Source organism: Sebastes umbrosus, chromosome 20 (assembly GCF_015220745.1).
Source record: "Sebastes umbrosus isolate fSebUmb1 chromosome 20, fSebUmb1.pri, whole genome shotgun sequence".
In the NCBI taxonomy this organism is placed as follows: domain Eukaryota; kingdom Metazoa; phylum Chordata; class Actinopteri; order Perciformes; family Sebastidae; genus Sebastes; species Sebastes umbrosus.
In genome coordinates this window covers 4,864,262-4,892,197 of record NC_051288.1, presented here as the reverse complement: position 1 = coordinate 4,892,197, position 27,936 = coordinate 4,864,262, and the positions used below count along the sequence as shown (strand labels likewise).

The 27,936-nt window shown below is 42.3% G+C and overlaps 1 protein-coding gene and 1 long non-coding RNA gene across 6 annotated transcripts in view; one reads left to right on the top strand and one right to left on the bottom strand.

Annotated features, from left to right (window-relative positions):
- The window catches only part of LOC119479398, a 379,295-nt gene that overhangs the window by 242,484 nt on the left and 108,875 nt on the right, over nucleotides 1–27,936 (bottom strand). The gene's annotated exons all lie outside the window — the stretch shown is intronic.
- LOC119479397 (transcription factor Sox-9-A-like) lies at nucleotides 3,013–6,816 on the top strand. Its single transcript, XM_037754943.1, has 3 exons — nucleotides 3,013–3,856; nucleotides 4,076–4,326; nucleotides 4,545–6,816. Exons 1-3 carry the CDS (start codon nucleotides 3,414–3,416, stop codon nucleotides 5,366–5,368), a joined length of 1,518 nt encoding a protein of 505 aa, XP_037610871.1. The 5' UTR covers nucleotides 3,013–3,413; the 3' UTR covers nucleotides 5,369–6,816.

Genomic DNA, 27,936 nt, shown 5'->3' with positions numbered 1-27,936 from the left:
CATGCATCAATAAAACTTGAAACTAGCTGTCTTGTCTTCTCTATCTCCCTTTCCCTTTTTTCATTGACCCATCTCCTCCCTCCGTCCTCTATTAACCATATTTACTCTGTCAATAGCAACACTATGTTTTCCACCCCTCTGCCGCTGCTCTGTGAGTCAATGCGTTCAGCCTCTGTAGCTCTCCAAGCAAACACGGTTCGGTGGCCTTGTGTATAACGGCACGCAGCGCGCACACGACCGCAGCGTCGTCCCACGAGCTATTAACGCGGAGCCAAACTGCTCCCTTCTATTTGTGTTCAAAGTGAGTATCTTAAATAAGCATGCCTCGTGTAAATAAACCGGGCCCAGAGGAACGAAGGAGGCCGCCGATGTTAGGCTGTAGTGTTTGGAGACCACAAGGCCTAATTGGTCAGGGAGAGAGAGAATTACTGAGTGATTCAGAGTTTGAGCAGTAAACCAGCAACATAACAGGGAGGGAAAAGAAAAAAAAGATTTGTATCTGTTGAACAAAAAGGCCTGTGGGTGTCTGTGTGTGCAGCTATACAACAGAGCAGTGAAATTAGTTCTCTACCTGACATCTGTGAGCTATTAAAAGGCGACTTCAGGTAGCACATGTTGTCCACATTAGGCTGAACTGAGATTTACATTTCCACATCTCCACAAAGCATAATAAACAATCAGAGGGGGGGGGCGTGTGCAGGCAGGTTACCATCGGTGACCAGTGCAGAGCACCTCATATTACTGGGATTTGAAGAGTCGCACTGTGTTTGGCTGAAGAGAGGACAAAGGGAGAGTGTGTGTGAGGTGAAAATACACTCATAGATGACACATATTGATACAGTTGTCAGTAGAAGACAGTACATTTACTCAAGTACCGTGCTTAAGTACAATTTTGAGGACTTTTTTTTCTATTTTTTTGCAACTTTCTGCTTTTACTCCAATATATTTTAGAGCAAAATATTGTAGTTTTTACTCCATTACACATATTTAACAGTTAAATCAGACCTACTAGTTACTTTGCTGGTTAAGATTTTCTATTCAAAACATCAAATTTGATGTATTGTTACAAATTAAACTACCTAACAGTATGTAAAGTAGTTACAATGAGCTCTACTACATCAATAAAAAGATTCTTACATATTTATATCAGCAACATTAATGCATTTTTTTATAATATGTGGTAATATAACTCTAAAAGGGGTCATTCTGATGCATGGTGAGTACTTTTATTTGGAATATTTTGTAGATTATACTTCTGTACTTTTACTTAAAAGGGGCTAAATGCAAGATTGGGAGCATTTCTGTTGCCTCCACACGGCTCTCAACATGACGACGGCTGAGCCTGTGGCTTGTAGGTAATGGCAACGTGCATATATTGCCAAGAAGTGAAAGTCAATCGATTGTCCCATTGCAACATCAGCGCCCATACAAAGTACAAAAGTAAAACAAAATTATTTATGTTCTATTGTCATATTCTACCGAAATGGCCTGTGTTGAACAATAAAGTATAATATAATATAATAAGCGTTTTTAGTCCAATATGGCGGCAGCAGCTGTTGTAAAAAAAAGACGGGAGTTTCGTCTCTTTGTTTTTATACTCTTTGCTAACTCTGCCAACCGTGAAAACAACGGCAACACTGCTAACAGAGCTAACAGTGTTAACCTGACGGGGGAACTGGATGGTGGGCGCTACGCCTCAGCGACAGTGCCAGTGGTCGGGACGGCGTTATCAGCTGTAACCACCGTATGAGCGCAGTGCAGAGCAGCAGCCGTGAGCTAGCCAGTGGGGCTACCCCTATGACATCACAAGTTTGAGTTTTGGCACTAGTTTTTGGATTTGGGAGAGAGTTGTTCATGTTTACTAATATTTTTTGGACTCCCTTAGACCATAGGAATAACATGTATGAAGTAGTTACCCTTTAAGTTTTTGAATGCAGGACTTTTACTTGTAATGGGGTATTTATTGCTACTTTTACTTAAGTGAAGGGTCTCAATGCTTCCTCTGATACTTGTAGCAATGCCACTATTTTGGATGCCAAAAATGTGTTGTGTGTTCTTTTACAACATTTACGAAAAATGTATATCTGACGAGAATAATGGACACCAAAGGAGCAAATGATACCATGTAAGTTCAGTTTCAAATATTGATGATTCCAAAATGGATATAAAGTTATAATACTGTGCAACAACAACTCTTAAAATCAACTTTATATAGAACTTTTGATAAAAAAAAAGAAAAGGTAAGGCCAGTTTGGAATTTGACCAGTCTGCAAATTTCACAGAATTCACCATTCACCTGATCTTTGCTCTGTTGTGGGAAATGAGATGAGCGATACAAATCAGGAGCTGATGTTTGACAGCAACTGTTGCCCTGCAGCAGCAGTCTGCTGGAGCTCCCTCTCCCTCTCCCTCCTGCTCTCAGCAAGGATAGGGAGGAAGCTTACTGGGTTCCTATAGACTGCTGTCTCCCCCTATTGACCACATGGTGTAACTGTAGCTATGGATCCAGTGTGGAGAAAGACACTTAGAAACACAAGAAAATGTTTTAAAAGTAGGAATAGAAAGTATGTATACCAGCTAAATGTCATAAATTACATAGTTTTACTGATAATATTTCTTTTTGGACGGATTTTTAGGGTCTTTTGCAATTAATTTATTCTCTTTCAGTGTTTTCCTTCATAATAAAAATCACTTTCAGTCAATTAGAGTATAAATAAATGGATTCCATATGTCTGATTAGATGTTTCTTTCCATACACAGCCTTGTAAGTATCTATAGGAAAATCCAGCCGGGATTAAACTGCATATATACTGGCTCGTGGGCAGTGTGTGCGTGTGTGTGTGTGTATGTTTGAGAGAAAGTGTCTGTGTGTGTTTTGTGTGGCTGGTTAGTGGAAGGAGGGGTGAAATGGGATCAAATTCCTTCACTTTGGCGTCACAGACTGTCGTCCAATCAGATTCGGGCTTTCCTGTGCGGCATGGCAACGCTCTTATAAAGCCCGCGTGCGAAACGTCTGCAGTTCAAAGCACTCACGCGTCCTGGGGATTGTACTTGGAGACCAAGAGAAGAGAGAGAGGAGCACTTTACCGTTTCATCCTGCAGAGTTTAAGGTAAACTCTGAACAGGCTGGCTTGTGTGTGTTTTTTTTTTGCCCTTTTCAAGTGCGGACCCGCTTGCAGAAAACGCACTCACCCTAGGAGTCTGTGTGAAACTTCGTGCGTAAAGACGAACCGGTTTTACGCACCGGAGCAAAAGAGAGTTTTTCTTCTCTCAGCTGAAAGACTTTGCATCAAACTCATCCTGGCAAGGTGAAGTCCATTTAGTGACTTTTTTTTCCTCTGGCGAGAAAAGCAGAAATAACTCCCCCAACTACCCGTTTCACGCGTAATTTGGCACCAAACCCGGTTGTTCGTATGAATCTCCTCGACCCTTACCTGAAGATGACGGAGGAACAAGACAAGTGTCTCTCCGACGTCCCGAGCCCGACCATGTCCGAGGACTCCGCGGGCTCCCCGTGCCCGTCCGGCTCGGGCTCCGACACCGAGAACACCCGGCCGTCGGAGAACGGGCTGCTGCTCGGCGTGGACGTGGAAGTGGACGGGGACTTCAAGAAGGAAGACGACGACAAGTTCCCAGCGTGCATCCGCGAGGCCGTGTCGCAGGTGCTCAAGGGCTACGACTGGACCCTCGTGCCCATGCCGGTGCGCGTGAACGGATCTTCAAAGAACAAGCCGCACGTGAAGAGACCGATGAACGCCTTCATGGTGTGGGCGCAGGCTGCGCGGAGGAAGCTGGCGGATCAATACCCGCACCTGCACAACGCAGAGCTCAGCAAGACTCTGGGCAAACTCTGGAGGTGAGTGGGAATCAGCTTTGCAGCTTTTACGCACCAGTTTAGGATGTAAGGTGTTTCTTTTATTTGACCTAGTTTCTGTGTTGTAAATTTACACATTATCTTCTCTGCAGACTAATTCAGCTCTGTGGTTTTAATTATTGACATAGTTTATGTTGGAATAGAGTAAAGTAGTGCGCCGTTAATAGTCTTTGGTTACTTAATTATGCTTTTAACGCGCAGACTTCTCAACGAGGGTGAGAAGCGGCCGTTCGTGGAGGAGGCGGAGCGGCTCCGGGTGCAGCACAAGAAGGATCACCCGGACTACAAGTACCAGCCCCGGCGGAGGAAGTCGGTGAAGAACGGGCAGAGCGAGTCGGAGGACGGCAGCGAGCAGACGCACATCTCACCAAACGCCATCTTCAAAGCTCTGCAGCAGGCGGACTCTCCGGCCTCCAGCATGGGAGAGGTGCACTCTCCTAGTGAGCACTCAGGTGAGCAGGAGGAGAGAAGTGGTTTTCAGTCCCTTTAAGTAGTCTGATATTTACCTCAGTGCTGGTTTGAATGTCTCATGTTCTCCACTTTTTTCTCTGAAGATCATTCAAAAGTCATAACAAGTTGAATAATTCCCCAATCTGATAGGTTTGGTTAAAAATAACTTAAAGGCAGAAACAAAAATCTAATCTGTGTCTTATTTGTTTGTATCTTCCAGGCTCCCAGGGGCCCCCTACTCCCCCCACCACTCCAAAGACTGATGTGAGCTCAGGCAAGATGGACCTAAAGCGTGAAGGTGGCCTCCGCTCCCTGACCGAGGGCCCCGGCGGGCGCCAGCTCAACATCGACTTCCGCGACGTGGACATCGGCGAGCTCAGCAGCGATGTCATCTCCCACATCGAGACCTTCGACGTCAACGAGTTCGACCAGTACCTCCCGCCCAACGGGCACCCCGGCTCCGCTAGCAACGCCACAGCGGTCGCCTACACCGGCAGCTACAGCATCAGCAGCAGTGGCGGCGCTCCAGTCAGCCCGCAGGCGGGAGCCGCCGCAGCCTGGTTGGCGAAAAGCCAGAACCAGCAGGGACAGCAGCACGGTCTGACCCCTCTGGGGAGCGGCGGCACCGAGGCGGCTCAGAACCAGCACAGAACCCAGATCAAGACGGAGCAGCTGAGCCCGAGCCACTACACCGAGCAGCAGGGCTCCCCGCAGCACGTCGCCTACAGCCCCTTCAACCTGCAGCACTACAGCCCCCCCTCCTCCTCCTACCCGGCCATCTCCAGGGCGCAGCAGTACGACTACTCCCCCGACCACCAGGGGGGTGGGGCCGCCGCCGTCGCCAACGCAGCCGCGTCCTACTACAGCCACGCGGGGGCGGGGCAGGCCTCGGGGCTCTACTCGACTTTCAGCTACATGGGCAGCCCCAGCCAGAGGCCCATGTACACGCCCATCGCCGACAACTCGGGGGTGCCCTCCATCCCTCAGAGCAGCCCCGGGCACTGGGACCAGGCTCCGGTTTACACCCAGCTCACCAGACCCTGAGAGACAACACAGACATGTACAGCCACACACATATCTGACATACAGAACACTTTACCGCAGGGAGAGTTCCGCTCCCTGACTCAGACACTTGAATACGAAGAAGAAGAAGAGGAGCTGGACTTGTGATTGGCTCACGTCGTGCCTTGCTATTGATAGAAACTATATATATATTTTTAGAGAGATGAAGAGACTTAGGAAAAATCCTCTGTGAGGACTTATTGATTGTTGATATTCCAGTAGGTACTGTGTATGTTTCTTTTTGTTTTTGGTTTATTCCTTCATACGCTGGCAGTTTGTAACCCATGGGGTGGGGGTGGGAGGGTTAATTATTTGTACCTGTAGATATAAAACAAAAAGCTTTATATTTGAAACAGTTCAGCAGCTAACCACTCACGGTGGCGCCGTTATCTGCTTCGATTTCATACAAGGATTTCTGTTTTATTTGTTATGTTTTGCTTGGTACCATTCAGCGAGTATGGTTTGTATTTAAGCTGTTGATTTGTTTCCTCGAGTTATGTGTCATAATCATCCATCTGAAAAGCTATTAGGCAATACAGAGAAAGAGAGAGGCGGCTTGGTTTCACAACTGTCTCGACGGAGGGAGACTGCAGCCCTTTCCACCATCCGTGCCTTGGATTTTTTACACTTTTTGTATGCGTGCATGTGTGTGTATGTGTGTGTGTGTGTGTGTGTGTGTGTGTGTGTGTGTTTGCAACGGCCACAGCTGAGATTACACTTACCGTCCAACAGCGAGTGTTTGACAGCTACAGGAAGTCACCTTTGACCCCTTCAACCTCCCCCCCCCCCGGTGCAGTCTCCCACCATGCTGGTGTCCAAAACACTCCCTTAACCTTCAGTTTATTTATTTATTAGCTTTAATTTTATTTCAAAGTAATTATTTTGCATACTATTCTTATAACTAATGAATTTTGCAAATGTAGACGGCATATAATTTCCCCTTTTTTTGGAATTTTTTATTTTAAACCCAGGGGGTACTTAGAAAAAAATGGTACACGCTGTAATCGTATGTTTTTATTTTTTATTTATCTTATCTAAATGTCTATTTTAATTATGTATTTGCCTTTTTTTCTGAGGGGTCGGGAGGGGGGGAGGGGGCTATCTAACGAATTGTGTATTTTTTATTTGTGAATTTTCTTTTGAGTTGGACTTTTTAAACTATGGCGGAAAGAACTGGAAAATGTTATCTCAGTTACAAGGTTTTATTTTTTCTGTTGGGCTTTTTTTCGTTCGTGCGATCACCAGAGGGACCGTCGAACCTTTCTGCTCCACGAGCTCCATTTCCTTTTTCTCTCAATATCAAAGAACTGATGTTCCCAATACTCTTGTTTTTCTTCTTCTGTGATCTTGCCATGTATTTGTACTGTCTTTAAAGAAACCTTTTGTATATGTATTTGCAATAAAAAAATGAAAATGCTATTAAAAACAAATGAAAGTTCTGTCATTTGTCCCTCAGGATAAAACTCCTGAATAACCACCTTCCAACAGATCGTTGTGTTTTCCAGAGTCAGTGAAAGGGTTAAGAGACGAGTGCCAAGAAGCAGGACTAGTGTTTGTTTTCCCAGAAGCCTTGTTTTTTTTCCTCCCTGCTTTTATTTTCTTCCTCCCTCTCTCCCCGTCAGCTGGTAGCAGCAGGGGGTTGTGAGGCTCTAGGGGGCCTGGAGGGGGGATAGTCCATATATCAGCGAGGGCTGTAAAACTACTGAAAGTAATCAGAATTGATTTCAATAGAAGAAACTTGGGGAAAGTGGTTAGATGCAATCCTGGTAGGGGAGGAAGAGATTCATACAAACAGTAACAGAGACTTTTAGCTCTTAAAGCTTTGCACTCATGTGCATGAGAACGACGTCCTGTGAAAAACCTCAGAACTCCAGCTCAGGTTACTGTCATGTTTTAGCTCCAGATGGGCTGTTCAACCCCATAATAGCAGGGAGGTTAAACATAACAATTGTGCATTTTGCGATAAAAGTAACAAATTTGGCACAGATGAAGAGATGAAAAGATAGATTTTGGGGGCACTGCAAATTTGGCCCCTGAGGGTCAGGGCTCTAAACCAACTTTTTTCACCGTCCTCCCGGAACCGTCCCGAAATGAAAGTGGACCGTCCCAAATTTAAAATCTTTGTTTTTCTACATTACCACTGGTTAATCATTCAAAGTTACCCTTAATATAAATCGAACATCAAACGTGTTTTATTTTGTTCATAAATTTATAATTTATCCAAAAGTTTTTATTTTTATTTTAGAAGCCATTTAATGTTTTGTTTTTTTATTTATAATTTGTATGTTTGTATTGATTTTGATGTTAACAATGCTGCTAAGTTAAATTTAAATATTTTCTTACTCTTCAAAAAACACGATTTTGCATATGGGCCCCCAAAAAGCTAGAACCGGCCCTGCTAGCTGAGCGTCTTAAAGTCGGAGGAGCTGCAGGACAAGATGCACTTGTCGTGGGGAGAGGAACAGCATGTTGGTACGGTCAAAATGTGATCGGAGAGATCTCATTACAGCCTTATTACCCATAGGGGATAGAGTAAGTAAATAAGTGGTTAAGATTAGTAAGCGGATTTGAGCTGTTGCAGAGTTTTGACTCCTCATTGTTAACGTAACGTTATCGTCAGCTCACTCACTGTAAATGCAAACGTCGGCTGCTGACTTGTTAGCGAGCGTTAACTGTAACATTACCGTTAACATCAAACAGTCTAACATTAATACTAGAAAGTTTATCTTATTGACTTGGGAATGATTTTCCGTTGCCGCTGTGGCTGACGGTAAATCACAGGCCGGCAGTATATGCTGTGTGTGAGTTCCTGTGTGTGTATATGTTTAACGGAGGTTTAATTCTAACGGTGCGCTACACAAAACATGCTGTAATTTTCATCGCCGTTCATTCTAATGAAACAGGCATTTTTCTTTCAACTCCCGTCCCAAATTAGTCCCAAAATTAATTTTCATCCTCCCCGATAATATTCTTTTCGGCCTCGGGACGACGGGACGTTCTTAAGCTGCAAATTTTCAAAATGGCCGCCAAACAAGCGCTTAATATTTCAAAATGTTGAAGAAAACTGATTTTATGACTCTTGATGATTTCCAAGGTGTGTTCAAACTGATCTGATCAGATCTCAGACATGTTTTTTTTCCTCTTTATTTTCTTAAGGGTACTTTTTAAAAGCCTTTACCCTGAGAAGAACCCAATAAAAGGAGCATGGTCACTTCAGGGTCAAACTTCACCCCCTTGACTTCATGATAGAATGACAACCAATACATCTATAGAACGGCAAGATCTTCAGCTTTCCATCGGTACATTTCACTTTTCATGAGCAGTAAAAATTACAGAAATATTGCTACATACATGCCTATGAAGGCATGGGGGTGAAGTTTGACCCTGAAGTGACCCTTGCTACTTTTATTTTGTTTTCACATTTTTCTCAGGTTAAAACCTTTTAAAAAGCACTGAAGAAATAAAGAGGGAAAAAAACATGTCTGTGATCTTCTGACATCTGATCTAATCAGCTTGAACACACCATGGAAATCATCAAGAGTCATAAAATCAGTTTTCTGCAGGAATTAGGAATATTTAGCACCTATTTGTTGGCCATTTTGAAAAATGGCTGCCATGGCCTTCAGGGGCCAAATTTGCAGCACACCGATATCTATATCTTTACATAACATATAAATCTATGTCTGTGCCAAATTTGTTCATTTTATCACAAAATGCACAATTGTTACCTCCGCCAAAGCCAAAGGCATAGGAAGGAGGTTATGTTTTCACCGGCGTTGGTTTGTTTGTTGGTTTGTCCGTTTGGAGGATCAATCCAAAAATCCGTTATGGATTTGAATGTCATTTTTTGGAAGGATGGGGTGTGACACAATGAACAATCCATTCAATTTTGGTGGTGATCCGGATCATGATCCGGATTCAGGAATTTTTTTAAGGGTTCCGATAAGACCTCTGGGTATAACACATGCGCAGTGTAACTGATGGCACGTTGATGACGCATGACCCCGCCTTCTTTCCTTCAGAGAGAGAAAGCAGGGGGTGGGGGGGGAGAGGGGACAACTGTAGAATCTGTGTTTTTTCACATTAAACTCGGTGAAATTATAGTTGAGTTCGACCAAACCCCACTTGACTCTTGTTTGAAAGAGTAACGACGACGGTTTAGGTGAGTTTTATTTTGTTTCTGTCCAGTTTGAATAAAGTGTTTTACGCGGCTCCGCTACGTACAGCTGATCTCAACATAAACAAAAAATACACATGGATGATGGCGCAAGCTGAACAGAGAGGGTAGCGGAGGTCTGCGCTCTCCGAGTGCCATTCTAGTTATGAATTTTCAGCTCAGCTGCCCCACTAGCGGGGCAGTTAGGCATGACAATCGTGGAACAAGGCTCCTAAGGTGCTCAGTGATACAGTGAAAGCTCTGGCTTAGTAACTCAGGGTGCATATGCGGGGAATCGTCAGCTGACAGCACAGCTATAGACAGGGCACGTGGAGAGAGAGAGAGAGAGAGAGAGAGAGAGAGAGAGAGAGAGAGTGGGGTATAACATGCAGCAACAGTCCCCAGTTGGACTCTTACTGGGTACATTGAGGTTATATGGTATGCATCTTAAATTCTAGGCTACCAGGACGGCCTTTCATTATGTTCTCATGGTTTGGAGAACCGAATGAGTGGAAATGTCTGAGCATTGTACGACTTATACGTTACGGAACAGTGGATATGTTCTTGGTGTCCCTTCAAGCAGAGCATCCGTTACCCAACTATCACAACTAATTACCAAGTCAGAAAGCAAGGACATCATACAGAACTCTCTATGTTCTGCTTTCGGTTGTTTCTCATTATGAAAATATTAGATATTGAACGTCCGAGCGGGCACAAGCTGCTCGACGGCAGAGCCCTCCCCTCGGGTCCTCGGCGCTGCCATCTGACAAAGGTCAAGTAGGGGAAACACTGAGTGATGTCACGCTGCCGCGGGACCAAACACCATTTTCCTATGATGTGGATTATGTGTTAGGCGACACAGTGTTTTCATACTCATTGGAGGCGGCTTGTGAACACTCTATTCATGGAGGAGTCCAACGAGTGAGACGGAGACGTGGCCAAGACTCACTTTGTACCGCATGGTTGCTGATGGCCTGACAGCTCCGTCCCCATGAGGACTTATTTGGAATAAAAAAAGGTTTGGGGTTATCGTAGCTATGAGATGATAAAAGCAGAGGTTTGAGCCATTCTGTTACTGACATGACTTTACATTTTGAGTTCCAATATGCCAACAGGTCGACACAGTCGGATGATGGATGTGTCTACGTGACTCTTGACACGCAAAGAAAAATGCAGCAGAAACAAGATACAGTACGTTGACTGCAAGAACACGGAAGAAGTATCAATCTGTCTCTGGGAACAACATGTGTCAGTCAGAAAGGTGACAAAGTCATACAAAACACAAGTCTGACAAACACAGTTGGTGACCTTTAGGCTGCTTCCTTTTTGGCCAGATCACTATTGAAAAGAGATTTTATCTCAACTGGTTTTTAAAAAAGAGAGGTATAACAGAAAGAAGAGTTGCCAAGTGAAAAAAAGAGACACACTGTAGTGTGCCTTGTCTTCAACAACGCATGGTCAGTTCATTGTGCAGCATCAGATTGTTTTTGCATGATGGTTGTTACAAATGGCAGAAAAAGGCTACTGTATTTTGAGACAACGTATCCTCACGCAATGGTTTGTATAATTTCTTAAGAAAAGTTATTCCTTATTTTCCAAGCATTCTCCTACGAATGTCCAGCAACACCTGTCCATTTTCGCACGTTACATGCATACAGTCTTTTCAAAATAATCTTCCGTCTTCATAAAAAACAACTTGGGTAGGTTTAGGCAACAAAACTACTTGGTTAGATTTAAGAAAAGATCGTGGTTTGGGTTAAAATAACTGCAAAAGTGGCGTTACTTAAGTACGGAAGTTATGTGACAAATAAGTCAACATATGGGTTAATATAATTACAGAAGTTTGCGTTACTTACGTACGGAAGTTATTGACAAATAAGTCGACGTTTGGGTTAATTTAATTACAGAAGAGGTTTAACTGAAGTATGTAAGTTAGGTTTGACTTCTGGTTTCAAATGGGACATGAACACCAATCTCCTGGGCTGAAGTCCTGTGATTTTTTTCACCCACCCATCCACCACAACCTCCTCCCTACACAGCGTTTGTCACTCTTTATACTTCCTGGTTCACAATTACTTGGACTAAATGTGCACTGATTTCGTGGGATATATACGACTTACAGTGCATTACTTTTCGTAAGTATAGCTACGAACGGAGTATGAGAACAGCCTTTTTGAGGACCTCAGATCCACCATGTTATATGATGTGAGTAAACTGCACCCTATACTAACTTGCCTGGTCTGTAATGCTCCACAGCCAAGGAGACCAAAGGGACAAAATATGAAACAAAAATGGTATTTGAGCCTAATCTAAAATATAATTTAAACATTTCTTCAACTACGGTTCAATAAAAAACAAAACAAGTGGCATGAGGAGGCTGCAGTATCTTCGAGCCATTACAAACTCATGCTCTGCAGGAGAACATTATTCAAACCCAGATAACGTTATTCTAAATTCTAGAGAATTTAAGATAACAAATATGTCATTTAAAGGTCCCATATTGTAAAAAGGGAGATTTTCAGGACTTTTACATTATAAAGCAGGTTTAAGTGCTATATAAATACTGCTAAACTATCAAAATGCTCAATATACGGAGAAATACACACGCCTGTATTCAGAAATTGTGCGTTGAAACAAGCCGTCAGGATTTCTGTCCATTTGTGATGTCACAAATGTACAATATTTTGACCATTACACAGTGATAAAGGTAAACATTCTAAATGGTTTATTTCCTGTTGCAGTGTATGTAAATAGCATCAGCTGAGAGGAAGTAAACATGGACCCAAACTGTTGCCTAGTGCAATTCCATTGCAATTCCATTGAAATGCACTAAAACGGAGCGTTTCAGACAGAGGATAAATACAGGTGTATTCAGGCAGACAGTATGAGGAAAATAGTGTGTTTTTGAACATTACAGCATGTAAACATGTTCTAGTAGAAACACAAAATACAAGTATGAACCTGAAAATGAGCATAATATGGGACCTTTAAAATCTATTTAATTTGGGCAAAGGAGGTGAATGAGGGTGCATCAGTTATTTGGGGTTTAGCCCCATTTCTACATGAAAATCTCACCCTGTGCAGTGTAAGAGTACTAAGTCCTCAGATATTGAGGAAACGAAAGAGAAAGAGTTAGAGAAGAGCGGTGGGATAACAGAGTAAACAAGGAAGGGAAAGGCAGGTGGCGGGATATCAAAAAGGTGGCGGTGAGTAGGTTGGTTGACTGCGGTCAGGAGCAAGTAGCACATGGTCCCATCTGAAAAAGCCATCAGTCTCCGCGGCGCTCGCACGACAGGGGAAATGGTAGTAACAAGCACAGGACAGATGACATGTTTCATACGGATGTGTTCCACAGCAGACAGCCAAGCAGACAGGACTCGTCACATCAGAGGCGCGAGCACCGACTCAGCCAAATAAATGTCGATCAGAGCGAGTTCTACACGAAACCAAAAGAGTGACAAGCAAAAGGTCACATTTCATTGATTCAGGTTCTGCTTGGTGGATGAGTGAGCCCTGATACGATCTTAGAAAAGGTTCTGCACAGCAACGCAGGTGTTTGCACGTCTTCTGGCAGTTAGACCCTCTCTCAAGTCTAAGTTGGGTGAGCTATGCCGGAGTTACGTGAGGTCACCACTCCATGAACCATCCAGAAGGGCACTCGGAAAGAGCGCAGACCTCTGCCAAGGTCTATACGCTCCAACATTTGATGGCCTACGCTACAGCCTTCCACCAAGTTTTATGAAAAATGGGCAAGTAGTTTTTCCGTTACCATAATGACAAACAGACAAACCGAACCAAAACAATAACTTAATAAGAGAAAATAAGGTAAAAAGAATGATAAAAGGTACAATGAAAATAATGGGAGAGTCACACAGATTGTAATAAAGCACAATCTCTACATGAGCACAGTGCAGAGACAACATCTAATTGTACAATAATAAGTGAAAATAACTTCCAAGTTCCAACAAAAACACCGTAAAATCTGTAGATTGTCGAGATGTTTTATACACAATACTGTGAGCGCCACAACCTAAATATTCCTCGCCTCCATTGTGTTGGAGGCAAAAATCTCAAAACTGGGAAATCTAAAAGTATCCCCTTTGACTAACCCTGTCTGCTTCAAATTATGTTTGCAACAGCAAATACACAGAGAGAAAAGTATTGCCAAATGGATTTTTTTGAGTGAGCTCGTTTTTGATGACCACATGATACATTCATACAGAAGGTAAAAACGTTCAACCGTATTTGTATTCCCCACAATATCGGCTAGAGGCAACCAAAACTGCCTCGAAACACTTGTGAAGGTTAGGGAGAGACTGTTGCTTTGGTTAAAAACGTCAACAATGAAACAGGAAATACTTACTTTTACAATATTTAACTAAATTCATGATCTTTCCATAACTAAACAACAATGTACCACTTTTCTTGGGCTGGAAGATACGTCAAAATCCACAGGGTAATTACATTTTCTCCAAAACCATATTTTGCAGATGATGTGGTCCTGTTGGCATCATCGGTCTTTGACCTCCAGCACTCACTGGAATGGTTCGCAGCCGAGTGTGAAGCGGCCGGGATGAGGATCAGCACCTCTAAATCTGAGGCCATGGTTCTCAGCAGGAAACCGATGGATTGCCTACTCCGGGTAGGGAATGAGTCCTTACCCCAAGTCAAGGAGTTCAAGTGCCTCGGGGTCTTGTTCGTGAGTGAGGGGACAATGGAACGTGACATTGGCCGGAGAATCGGAGCAGCGGTCAATCTTCGTTCCTTCTCTCACCTATGGTCATGAGGGCTGGGTCATGACTGAAACAACTAGATCGCGAGTACAAGCGTCCAAAATGGGTTTTCTCAGGAGGGTGGCTGGCGTCTCCCTTAGAGATAAGGTGATAAGCTCAGTCATCCGTGACGGACTCGGAGTAGAGCCGCTACTCCTTTGCGTTGAAAGGAGCCAGCTGAGGTGGTTCGGGCATCTAGTAAGGATGCCCTCTGGCACGACCAGCTGGAGGACTAGGTGGAGAGATTATATCTCCACACTGGCCTGGGAACGCCTCGGGATCCCCCAGTCAGAGCTGGTTAATGTGGCCTGGGAAAGGGAAGTTTGGGGTCCCCTGCTGGAGCTGTTGCCCCCGCAACCCGACCCCGGATAAGCAGTTGGAGATGAGTGAGTGATGAGTCAAAAATAATAATTTTCAGGAGACAGGGTTGGCATACCTTGATCAGGTAAACGAGTGAGTTGGGTAAACACAAAGAGACATAAATGGACAATAGATAAAAGGAGGTTACTTAAAATAATCTATCACTGATTTTTTTAAAAAGGTAGATATGTAGGTAGATATTTCTGTGTTCATAATCTATAGCCCTGTGTACCCTGATAATACTAAAGAAATCCTAAATTCAAGGCTCCAGACAATGGCAGCCCCAGCCTCTAACCGCCTCCCCCTGCGTCACATCACATAGTTCTAATTTACAATACTGCAAAAACTCTTAATGAACAATGTTTGTCCCGTTACAGGCATTTGCAGGATGCTGATCACGGGTGACAATGCAGGTCAGCTGGATTTGAACCAGAACTAATCATACAGGCATGTCGACGTGACGTCAGAGGCTCTGAGCGACAGCACTAACTGTATAGGCTGCCGTGCTGATTACCATCCGATACCCTTTCGAGACGGGTAGTCCGGTTATAGGCTTGATATGGGTGACAATTAAAGGACCACACTATTGTTGGTGTAGTGTGAGTTCTGAGAGACGGAGCATGACGGACGCTGGTGGAACTCTGGATTTGGTAGGGCAGGGAGGGTCGGAGAGAGATGTTTATCTCATCAATCTCTGAGGTCACTACAGACGCAACAATGTGGTGCGGGGTGACGTGGCAGCTAAGAATATAGTTCTGAAAAGAACAGGGAAGGTCATTTAGATGAGTTCATTCCCAAAATAATATTAATTTGGAAAGACCAATAACACTTTTGCTGGGAAAATGTCACGAGAATTACTAACAAGCTAACTATTGCTTATCTTTGTTATAATCACACATGGTTCAAATGCTAATACCAAGAGCTGTACTAAACACTGATTTATATTACAATATGTATAGTAAACACCAGGAAATTGTTTAAACTTTAAAAAGACAGATGAAACTAATGCAAAATGCACTCGCACTACAGGAGCTAGCTGAACAGTAGCCCTGCTAACTAGCTTGATTTGAACCGAATATCAGCCTTACTTGCATTTTGTCAAGGCAGAGTAGGGACTTAAAGGGGACATATCATGAAAAAAAAAAACTTTTTCATTGCTTGTTGCACATACATTCGGGTGTCTGGAGTGCCCATCAACCCACACACAGTGAAATAAGACAACACAGTGGGGAAGCACCCCTTAGGAGGGGCGTCAAAAATCACAGGGGGTGCTCTGAGGTTGTTAGAATTCGATTTTTTCAAGTATAACTAAAATCATGACTCACTTTCTGGATAATTTATGCAAAAGTATGTATAAAACTATTTGAAAAAATATGTTTTTTTGCTACTTTGTAGAAAAATCTAACGCAAAATTCTGATTCGATCCATATTTGTTGGCGTTTAGTCTTTCAAAAATAACATTTTCACCGCAGTCAAAAATGCACACAAAGACAGGCCCGCAGCGGTATTAACGGGCAGAATTCCAACATTACCATGAATTACATTTATTTAACCACAATAACAAAAAATCGATTTCAGCTCGAATACTATTATAGGGAATTAATTTAGTTGTTACAAAAAAAAGGGATCATATTATGTATCAGCATTTGTTTGGCAAATCTGTAAAGACATCATCACTTTATTTATGTTAACGAAACTAACAAGTTATATTCATTAAAAAAAACTCAACCAAATAAAAACTAATTTAATACATTGAATCACTTTATTCAAATTGTGGATTTTGTTCAGGGATTAGTAATTTTTTTTTAGGGTGATGAAGTCGGGGGCATTTCTTCGATACAAGTACATGTGACAAACGTGATATAATAAACCATTCAGATTTGTTTCCCCTTCCTATGTCACATGAAGGCTCGTTATAATATACCGCCACAGCTTGAGAACTACCTTTACAAAGGTGCACCATAGTTTTCCTCGCAAGCCAATCAGAGCAGACTGGGCTTTTTCAGGAGGTGGGCCTTAAAGAGACAGGCGCTAAAACGGAGCGTTTCAGCCAGAGGGTGAATACAGGTATATTCAAACTGACTGTATGACAAAAATAATGTATTTTTTGAACATTAAAGCAAGTAAACTTGTTCTAGTAGAAACCCAAAACACAAGTTTGGACCTGAAAATTAGCATGACATGGTCCCTTTAAATGAAAGTCGCAGGCGGTGTTAATGTGGGTAGTTTTTCCCAGGAGAAAACAGAAAAAAAACAATTAATATTCTAAACCAATTCCTCTTTGAGAATCTGCCCCCCTCCTGCACCCATGGGTGGTCTTTTCAAATGCAAAATACTGCACAAAGGCAGAACGAGGGGTTAGAGACCAAGAGCCTGTGATAGAGACAGAAAAAACAGACAGATGGAGAAAGACAAAGAGAGAAAGAATATGCCGACTAACAACTCTGGAAAATGGTGGACGGTCGAAGCATGCGGACATAAAGAGATAAATGAGTGAAAAAAAATGTATGTGGGGAAGATTGTTGACAAGCACGGAGGAAAATTTGATTGGGCTCTAATTGCTGGGGCAAGTTCTAGTTACTGTATATATATGTATGTGTGTTTACTACAAAAAGCTGTGTTCACTCCACAAGGTACTGTAGCTGTGCTGTGGTGTTTTTAATTCCTGCTCACAGGCAACATGCCCTAATGACACAATGACTTTAATTGCATTTCTGCTGCCATCCAGCAACATGGGAAAAATGAAAAACACAACATGAGCCTCAGTCTGAAAATCAACTCATTATTAAAAACAATGGATTGTTTTTACTTATTTAGCTGAGGGGCAACAACGTGTACTGTAAGAGTTGGCTTTATGGTGCTCCAGGGCTGCTTTTACTGCACCGCTCTGACATACTGCAGTCAAAACATGCGCCAGTACATAACCACATGGGTAGTTATGAACACACACATACAAATAGATATATATACACCTCCATGTCATCTCATGTGTGTGAGGGCCCCTGTGTACTATTCCTTCCTCTGTGGACCCGAGCCTCTGTGTGTGTGTGTGTGTGTGTGTGTGTGTGTGTGTTGGTTGACCTCCCTTTACAAACCTCCTGGCCCTCTCCTAAAAAGCCACTACTGATCACAGCGGAAACTGTGCATCAATGTGGAAAAGCCAGTCTGGAAGCTTTTACTACACTTTTACACAGTTGGGGGGGGGTCGAAGCACAGGGTCGCAGGTCTCCAGCGGAAACAAGCATCTGTGAACTGAACGACTACAAGTGGAAAGCTGCAGTTGTTTGGTGCAATCAGATCAGTTAATGTAGTCAGGCTTTCATATATTTTACTGTAAGTAAACATGTCCATTGCTGATAAAATCTGCAGTCTGTTTGGGTCTCCACTCCACTCTCCAGCTGTGGTTGGATGTAGTGGTGGAAGAAGTATTCAGATCCTTTACTTCAGTAAAAGTATACAATTGTATCAAAGTACTCCATTCTAAAGTTCTGCATTCAAAATGTTACTTAAAGGTGCCAAATGTGAGATTGGGAGTATTTCTATTGCCTCCGCACGGCTCTCAACATGGCCGGCAGCTCGAAGCTAACGGTGCTAACGGCGCTAACAGTGAAAACTAAGGCAGCACTACTGACAGAGCTAATAGTGTTAACCTGAGGGGGAACCAGAGGGTGGGGGCTACGCTTCCGAAACGTCGGCGTCGGTCGGGACGGCGTTATCAGCTGTAACCGCTGTACGGGAGCAGAGCGGCAGCCGTTAGCTAGCCATTGGGGGATGTTAAGATGCACGAACATACACTGAAAGCAGTGCTCAGGTAGATATTACTCAACTATATCTTTACATATAGTGAATTGTTCTTTGATGCTGTATTCATGCTCTGGATATCGTATAGATGTAGTTATTTGTCAATATGCGGCCAATTTTATTTTAGACACTACTGGTGAGTTTAATAGTAAAGCACTGTATCTGACTTTATAAACTCCTTATATGTTTTGCAATCTAAAATCTTAACCTTTATAGTAACTAGTGATTAAGTCTTTCTGATAAAAGGTAGTGAAGTAATATTTCTCTCTGAAATGCAGTGAAGTAGAAGTATAAAGTAGCATGAAAAAAGTAAAGTTCAAGTACCTCACTGGCTGGATGTTAGCGGAGAAACTCCTGGATTGCTTTACAGCACGAAAAGAGGAAGACAGAATTTTTCTTCAAGAGCAAATTTTGGACTGGATCCAAACGGACCTTGTGAATAAACTAATTTTCAAAATATAACAGTCAGACCCAACTCAAATAGACTGTTAACTTCACCTGATCTAAAATCTGGTTGACCCAAACAAACCCAAATAAACAGAACACCAACCCTTCCAGTAACATGATGTGCCACCAGTTTACAAGCAGCCGCTGTCGAAACAGGTAGCAATGTGTGTCATTTTTCCTGCATTTCACCGTTCACATCATCCGTCTCACGTCTTTCTCCTGAGACAAGACATGCCACATGATCAGCTGATTGTTTTAATCTATCTGGGTATTAGACATATATTGACATGCATACCCTCAACCTGCAGCAACATAACGCGACCCTACTTGACCTCCCACATTTGGAAGCGGTTTCTAGAAACCCAGCCTACGTGTAAAGACTTCTTGACGAAGCTAAAGCTTCAAAAGATTGTGGTGACAGCAGACAGTTGAAGCAGTTACGGAAGTGTTGGAGAAATCACACTGAACAGGACAAATTATTGGATATCGAGATTTATGAGATTTTGTATGTACTAATATAAAGTTGGGGATTACTCTTTAGCAAATATAAAGCACTTTTATACACACAATGACTTGAAAAATATGTAAGCCACCTCTTGGCATATGTCAAATAAATGTAAAAAAATTGTTTTTATATCAAAATCCCTCTTTTTCCCTTCATATAAAATGTCACAATATTTATGATGAGTCGTCTTGAATAAAAAATAAACATGAACATAAATTTATCCCATCTTCACTCTCATTTAGAGCTTCAGCAATGAATAGTTTAATCAATTATTTGTCAACTACTGAATTAATCGCCAGCTGTTTTGATAATCGATTAATCTGTTTGAGTCATTTTTTAAGAAAAAAAAAAGTCTAAATTCTCTAATTCCAGCTTCTTAAATGTGAATATTTTCTGGTTTCTTTGCTCCTCTATGACAGTAAACTGAATATATTTGAGTTGTGGAAAAAAAACAAGACATCCGAGGACGTCATCTTGGGCTTTGGGGAAAACTTATCGTCATTTTTCTCCATTTTCTAACATTTTATATAGACCAAACAACTAATCGATTGAAAAAAAATAATCAACTGATTAATCAACAGTGAAAATAATTGTGATTTGCAGCCCTACTCTCTTGCATGAGAGGTAAAATCTTGCCATTTTATTCTCCTAATCTTCTGACGTACAGTATGTACAATGCTTTCCACAAGACAGGTGCTTTCCACTATGTTAACTTTTCCAGATTTTCCCATTTCAGTGTGTTCCATAGAGAATATAATGATTCTACCTTTACATCTACTCACCATTCTTATACAGAGTAAAAAAAAAGCTTCAGTTCCCCAATTCCCCAACAGTACAGGCAACCACCAGTAGGACCAGAAACACAATGACCCAGCAAAGTAGAGAACAAAACACTGTCCATGTCTTCTCTAACTACGCTATACACACAGAGGGACTAAATACCTTGCTCGCTGGCTACTTGATAGCACTATAGCTGAGGGCACAGGTAGGACATCTTTCATTCACTTTCCCAGATTTTCAAAACCCTTGATCAAAGGCCTGCTACTTTCACTTCCTTACTGGTCAGCAGCTTTATGGAGGTCTTGAGTGTTCTACCGGGGGTCTTGAATCTTCCTACCGGTATGTTGGGGAGGTTTATGAGCTGCTAGGGGCCTTGACAACTGGACGGTGCTGATAAATTTCTATGAGTTATTGCCCACTAGTTGAACATATCACTGATGGAGATGTGAAAGTGGACGGCACAGTTAAGTCCCACAATTATTAGATAATGAGCAAAGAGGGCTAGATACTGCTTTGCACACGGAAACACACACTCACAAACACTAACTTAAGCACACATATATGATCACAGACACTTCATGTTTCAGCCAGTTTATGTCTGGTAAATAATTTTTTGAAAGATGTGGAAATTAGAGCTGAAATGATTAAATGAATAATCCACGGACAAGAAAATGAATTGCTCACATCAATTAATCATTTTAACAATTTGTTTTTTAAGCCAAAATGTGTTTAGTTTTAGCTTCTCAATTTGTGATGATCTGCATGCTTTTCTTTGTCTTATGCGACATTAAATTGAATATCTTTGGGGTGTCTATAACAACAAAAACAAGCACTTTTGAAGACCCTTAAATAGACCCTGCATTAAAGGTTCCCTGTGGAGTACAGCGCTATGGAGCTGTTTTACTATGAGTGGGTCCCAGTTTTGTTTATCTTATGCACGCACATGAGAACGCCCTTTATTGAGTTTCATTTGTGAGAGGAAGAAAATGTGATTTATTCTTTCAAAATGTACATAGTCCTGCTTTAATATCACTTACTGACTATGTGCAGAAAATATTCAGTTTTTTGTCCTTATTCCGAAAAAGACAATATTCCCACTAAACTGTTTCCATGGCTAATGGACATGAATATCCCACTAATACCCCCGTTTACATGCAGCCGTGCATACTCATTCTTACTCCTTCAACCGTCTTCTTGAAAAGGTCGACGTTGCGATATTTGCGCATATTAATTTGACAGGGACAACACATGTAGGCATTGTTACACCTAATTAAAGAGCAAACGATGCGACGTATAAAGGATTTTCAGCCATAGCTAATTTGCAGACCTTGTCTTTGGTTAAGCTTTTAAGAAAAAATAAAAAAACATGATACCATAACATACATAAAATCACATAATACAACATCCTACATTACAATCAATTTACATACTGTATGTATGTTCCCAATCAATAGTCAGTGATCACAGTGACATCCAAATAAACTGTTGATATCCAAGCAAACCGTCGGCTAGTTGGTTTTTGTACAACTCACAGAGCTGGCCGTAAAACGGGAAATAGGCTGTGTTTCGCCAACTGCCATAAAAACCCCAAATTGAGACGCATATTCTGAATGCGAAGTATACATGTCCACAGAATGCTCCTAAAACCTGAATAATATCAACATATCCCACATGTCTTAATCTGAATTTGCTCCATTCGGAATAAGGTCTGATCAGAATATCCAAACGGAATATGTTGTTTACACGACCCATATCAAATTTACAATATTGTCATATTCTGAATAATAGTGGAATATTAGTGTGCCTGTAGACATAGTCACTGATGCACAGCCAGGAGTGTAACAGAGTTCAAAGCTTAGACGGAAAGGACAAGAAAGATATTCAGCCCCCAGAAGCTACTTAAAGATCCAGTTCCAGCACAAAAAAAAAATTCTCTCTTTATACTGTAGATGCTACCGGTGAATGAATTTAACTATTTCAGTCTCTACATTTTGGTGTCGCGCTTCCAAAAGGTCAAAGGTCATCAAACAAGGTGATCAAGCTGTTTTCTTGCATTTCCTGTCGATGATATTTGAGATTGTGTAATATTTTTCCCTTTTAGTTCAGGACTGGTTATCAGTATTGTTTTATATTAAATATTTACAGGAAGCAACTGGTAGTGGAGTAGCAAAAATTATATTTTAATATAACAAAACAGGAGATTATAACTTCCACTCTAACAGTTGTCGCTGTTCGAAACTCATTTCTGTCTTTATTTTGTATCTCTGGGCGCTGCCTCCCTCCATCTGTCTCTCTCAACTTTGTCCCCCTATATCTTCCTCTACGCTTCGTTTTTCTACTCCCACTAATAATTTCCCTTTCCAGTCACAGCTCCTCCAAACACCCACTCACCTCACACACCCACCGACCCAATATGTGAACCATCCTCCCTGCCAAGGAACACACACACACACACAGAAAACCAGCTCACCCATACATACAGAGCCACCACATGAAACGGCCTGTGCGCTGTAATAGATAGGCAGGGCTTTGGATGGTGACACCGCGTATCCATCACTGGGGCTTATCTGTCGGCCGAGCTGGGAGGTTCAACACAACGCGGCCAGATGTAGAGGCGGCAAGGAGGGAGAACATACCGTCTCTGCAGAGCGCCTGGTGCACTGCACCGCATGGGGTGGGGGGACGTGGAGAGAGGGAGAGTACCAGCTGTTCTGTACCGGCAAATAAACATGTTTTGGGGAGAAACAAAGTGCTGCAAATGAACAGGTTGATTTCATCAATTTCATCTTCTTTATAAGCATCTGGCTGCACCTTCTAAACAAAGTTCCACATTTTGGGAAATATGCGTATTGGCTTCTTTTTTGTTTTTCCCAAAAGTGAGATGATACGATTGATTTGTGCGTTCAGCACAGAGCTGGAATCAGAATGTGTTTGGCCTAGCTTAGCATAAAGACTGGGGGTAGTTGGCTCTGTCTAAAGTTAAAAAATACACCTATGAAAACCTCTAAAACATTCTTATTAAAGGGATAGTTTGTTTGTTTTGAAGTGGGGTTGTATGAGGTCCTTATCCATAGTCAGTGTATTACCTACAGTAGATGACGGTTGACACGACCCCAGCTTGGAGAAAAAGACAGGAGTTACCAGCCAGAAGCAAAGCAATGTACTGCTGTGGACGGGGCCGGCAGCAAAACGTATTTTAGCGACCTAAAAAAATCAATATCAGTTTAAAGTGTACGCTATATTTAGAATATTTTCACTGTTTAACCTTGTTTCTTAGACAGCCATTTCTGATAGGGAACTGAAGCCGTTGCATCCATCTATGCTCTCACTAAAGCCACCAGACTCCATTGAAAAAAACAATAATTTTACCTCGGGGAGAACACGGGGGTTGCTTTTCTGCCGCCGACTCGATCGGTTAGTTTGTTTGTGTTATTGTGTGAGTTCGGTGAATCTGAACTAACCATTTAAAACACCAAAGTCACACAATAACACAAACTAAATAACCGATCGAGGCAGCTGTAGACCAGCAACTCCCATGTTCTGCGAGGTATAATTACTGTATTTTTTCAGTGGAGTCTGGTGGCTTTGACGAGAGCAAAGATAACGGCTTCAGTTCCCCGCCGGAAAGATAGACTGTATAGCTGTCTCACGGCAAGGTAAACCGGCAAAAATATTCTAAATATAGCGTACACTTAAACTCATGTTGATTATTTAAGGTGGGCCTTTCTTTTAGGTGGCTAAAATACATTTTGCTACCACCCCCGTCCACAGCAGTACATTGCTTTGCTTCTGTAACTCCTGTCTGTTTCTCCAAGCCGGGGGCGTGCCGACCGGCATCCACTGTAAGTAATACATGGACTATGGATAAGTACCTCATACAACCCCACTTCAAAACACTCAAACTCCCTTTAATGCTCAAACATATCTATCTTCTTATCCCCTCCCTAATGTATTCTTTTGAACCTGTATTAATTGTTTTTATTTTGTTTTGTCTACTTGGGAACAGTGCAACAAACTGAAGCTGAATGATGCTAAAAAGTACTGTAAAATGGAGGGGAACTGCAGAGTGGGTTAAGAATTATTGGTAAGTTTGTCACTACAAGTAACACCTTTCGGTTATTTGATCCATAGTTAACAGAAAAGTATTGATTAGAGCAGATTTAAGGAACGAGAAACAGCAATGAGTAAGTGGAGGGAGAATGTGTGTGTCATATTCCTTGTAGAAATGTTTTCATGCATTCAGGACACGTGCACGTCTGTTGGACAGGGAGATAACCTTCATGATGTCATCAGCGGTATCTGGCAGCACTCGGTGGTTTTCTGTCACACACACACACCGACCCTCACGGCTTTATCGCACCCCAGCCCTTCAAAAAGGGGCTTATCACTAATCGCAAAGTCATGATTTACAGCGGCGGATCACCCCGCAGCGCTCACACACACACACAAGTTTTCTGATTGACTAAACACATGTTACAGAGACTTGTAATACTGGGAGCATGGCCAGGTCATCTGCAGGCAATATTTCTGGATGCAGATAATATAAATGGAACTTGTTGCAGAGTTGACAAAAAGCCTGAGTATTGGAGACAATTCATTTTGTAGATGAAAACATGATGCAGTGATAAAAGCAATCAGTTGAATGTCATTCATGTTCAAAGGACTGGGCCGTTTCATAAATCGCTGGCTCATCATCAGCTGTTGCATCAGTTTAAAGGGAGACTGTAGCTGTTCCTGTTTTTTTTTGCTGGATGTGTTTGTTTTGAAGAGTAAAAACTGGACCTTTGTGCCAAATTTGAAGAAATTCCTTCGAGACATTCCTGAGATATCGCATTCACGAGAATGGACGGATTCTACGTACGGACGGAAACCCCGAAAATATAACACCTCCAGCAACAGCTGTCGCCGGCGTGGAGGCATAAAAAGTGGATAACAGAACTTAAAAACATGCTACATACATTGTGCTCATAAATTTGTGTATCTGGAGCGCCTACCGACCCAAATCAATCATTGACCATCTAGAGCAGACACTTGAGGGCCTTGGAACAATACCACCAAAGATCTTTACAAAGATTCTGAGAATCAGCAAGGAGGAGGGGCGCTCCAACATCAGTGTTTTGTAGGAAGCCAACATGACCAGCACCACCACCACCACCACCACAATAATGCAGTACCAACTCTGATGGACCGGCCATGTCATCCACACGTCTCCCCAAACAGATCCTGGCTGGAGGAAGGTCAACGAGCCCCCCACGGGCAAAAGAAACGTTTCAAGGACAGTATCGAGACCAGTCTGAAGACATTCTACATCCAATCAACCAACTGGGAGCACATTGCACTGAAGAAATCCATGCAGGAAGGAGCAAACAGAACTCCGCCGTGCCTATACCAGCAACCACCACCACAACTTACACCTGCCCACACTGCACCAATGTATGTGGATCAAAGTATGTGATATGTGGATTGGCCTCTACAGCCATCTATGGACCCTCAAGTAGACGACCCAACACAGAGGACAGTCATACGGGCCTTGAATGACCACCGATGATGATGACCGCCAACAGCTTGAGAACTACCTTTGCAATCAGCCAATCAGAGCAGACTGTGCTTTTTCAGGAGGGGGTCTTAAAGAGACAAGCTCTAAAACGGAGCGTTTCAGACAGAGGGTAAAATTCAGCTATATTCAGACAGACAGTATAAAAAAAATAATGTGTTTTTCAAACATTGAAGCAGGTAAACATGTTCTAATAGAAACCCAAAGTATGGACCTGAAGATAAGCATCACATGTCCCAAAGGTCAAAATCAATGCAGCAGACGCTGAGATATCTATCCAGATTTTTTACAGGCCAAGCTCCATAACCCCTTGATCCTACATTTCCCATCATACAATTGCATAGCGTCTTTTATTTAACCCTCCCTGCTACATGCCGATGTCTTTTAAATGCCATGCTCACAGAAATGCTTTCAATTCAAGTTTTTTTAGCAGAGATAACCTTAATGACATCAACAGAGCTACAGAAGACATTATGCAGCTGTTTTCACAAGTAGGATATCACATGATGAGTTGACTAAACTTGATGTGCAAAAATATGTGGAGTGCCCCTTTAAAGCAGCAGAAAAAAGTTATTTTTATAAAATGGTCACTATATGGTGACAGTAGTGCATGAGACAGGTAATCTGAATAAAAATCATGTGCCTCTGTGTCCTCCGGTGTTCTCCGGTGCTCCTAACGGCATCTGCAAGATTTCACAGACCGGAGGAAAACAAGCAGTCAGAGCTGATCTGGAGTCTGCTGTCCAGCTGCCATCTATGAGAGCCGTCTGTCAATCACTCGCAAACTCCGATCAAACGGTCAAACTAGGCAGCGCTGATCAAATATGAATCAATATTCTGTTACTGTATTGCCTATTTCTCTCCTCAAATGTTTTCAGAAACATCTTGTAGTGTACTGTTTAGCTGTAAAATGAGAAAGTCAGTTGAGGAAATACCAAACACCGCCCACCAGCCGGAGCACAGCCAATAGGAACGCTCTCTCTCTGAAATGACCTGTGATTGGTCAAAGTCTCCCGTCACAGGCTAGATGTTCTAAAGCCTGAAAACAGAGCCATAAGGAGGTGCAGAAGTCTAGTTATCTCTCAGAACACTTGAATTACAATATGCTCAATGATGCCAAAAATATACTGCCTACTGAAGCTTTAACCTCATAAACATGAAGGGAATCCAAGGAACTAGCGGATAAATAGCGGATAGAGACAACCTTAGCTAACCTTTCCTTCATAAATTGAGGTGATGTTTTTAAAAAAAAAAAACATTCCCCCAATATCTTGTGTTGCGATTCTATAAAATATTTTATTCACAATCCAGAAGACTGATCGTATCATTATCTGGACGGAGGAGCAGGACGAATACAGTGTGTGATTTCTAAAGTTAGTTCAGAGAATCTACAGACGCAGTAAAACGTATCATCATAACTTTCCATCACGGTAACTGATAGGCCGTCTGGGGAAAAAGGAGCATTCCTGTAGCCTGACTCCCATGTCTCATTTTCACTAATAGGACATTGCACTGGGGAGATTCTGGCTCGGAGAAAACAAGGGGCTCGTATCGGAGAGCGGGCCAGGGAACGCAGCGCGGCAGACACAACAACTCAAAGAGAAAGTAAAGAGAGGAGGAGGAGTGGGATGGAAGAAAGTGGAGAGAAAGAAAGGGGATAATAAGAGCAAGACATGGAAGATTTGCCAAAATAGTAGTCTCTGTTTTTTTGTTTGACGCCGAGGGATGAGGTCCTATATAGCTGTGAAATTCAAGTCCCGGAGTGGGAGAGTTGGGACGAACACATTCACAAGTGTTTATGCTAGCAGATGCTACAGACGTACCTGATGGAAAGACCATCCTGCAGCGGTCTTTCATCATATTGCATCATCTCAATAATATTACAAAAGCCTGGTTACAAGAGATTCCTGCCATGAAATAATAGTAATAGCAGCCCTGCCTGAGGGAGTTATGTTTGCAGAAGAAGCAAAATGGATGTTAATCATGAGCGTGATTAACTCTCTCAAACTGTTGGAACATGTTGCAATCTCCCCATAGAAGATGTTCCAACCACTACAACAGATTACAGACAGCCAACGCAAACATAGGAAAAAACTCTCAGTTAAAATGACAATGTAAAGACAAAAACATCAATCTTACCAGATTGGTTGACTTTGCTCAGTATTTCCACAGATA

Excerpts from the sequence above, each read along its gene's own strand:
- LOC119479397 (XM_037754943.1), top strand. The coding sequence starts at position 3,414 with ATGAATCTCCTCGACCCTTACCTGAAGATGACGGAGGAACAAGACAAG. Across the intron at positions 3,857-4,075 it reads ACTCTGGGCAAACTCTGGAG|ACTTCTCAACGAGGGTGAGA; the intron begins GTGAGTGGGAAT and ends TTTAACGCGCAG. Across the intron at positions 4,327-4,544 it reads CTCTCCTAGTGAGCACTCAG|GCTCCCAGGGGCCCCCTACT; the intron begins GTGAGCAGGAGG and ends TGTATCTTCCAG.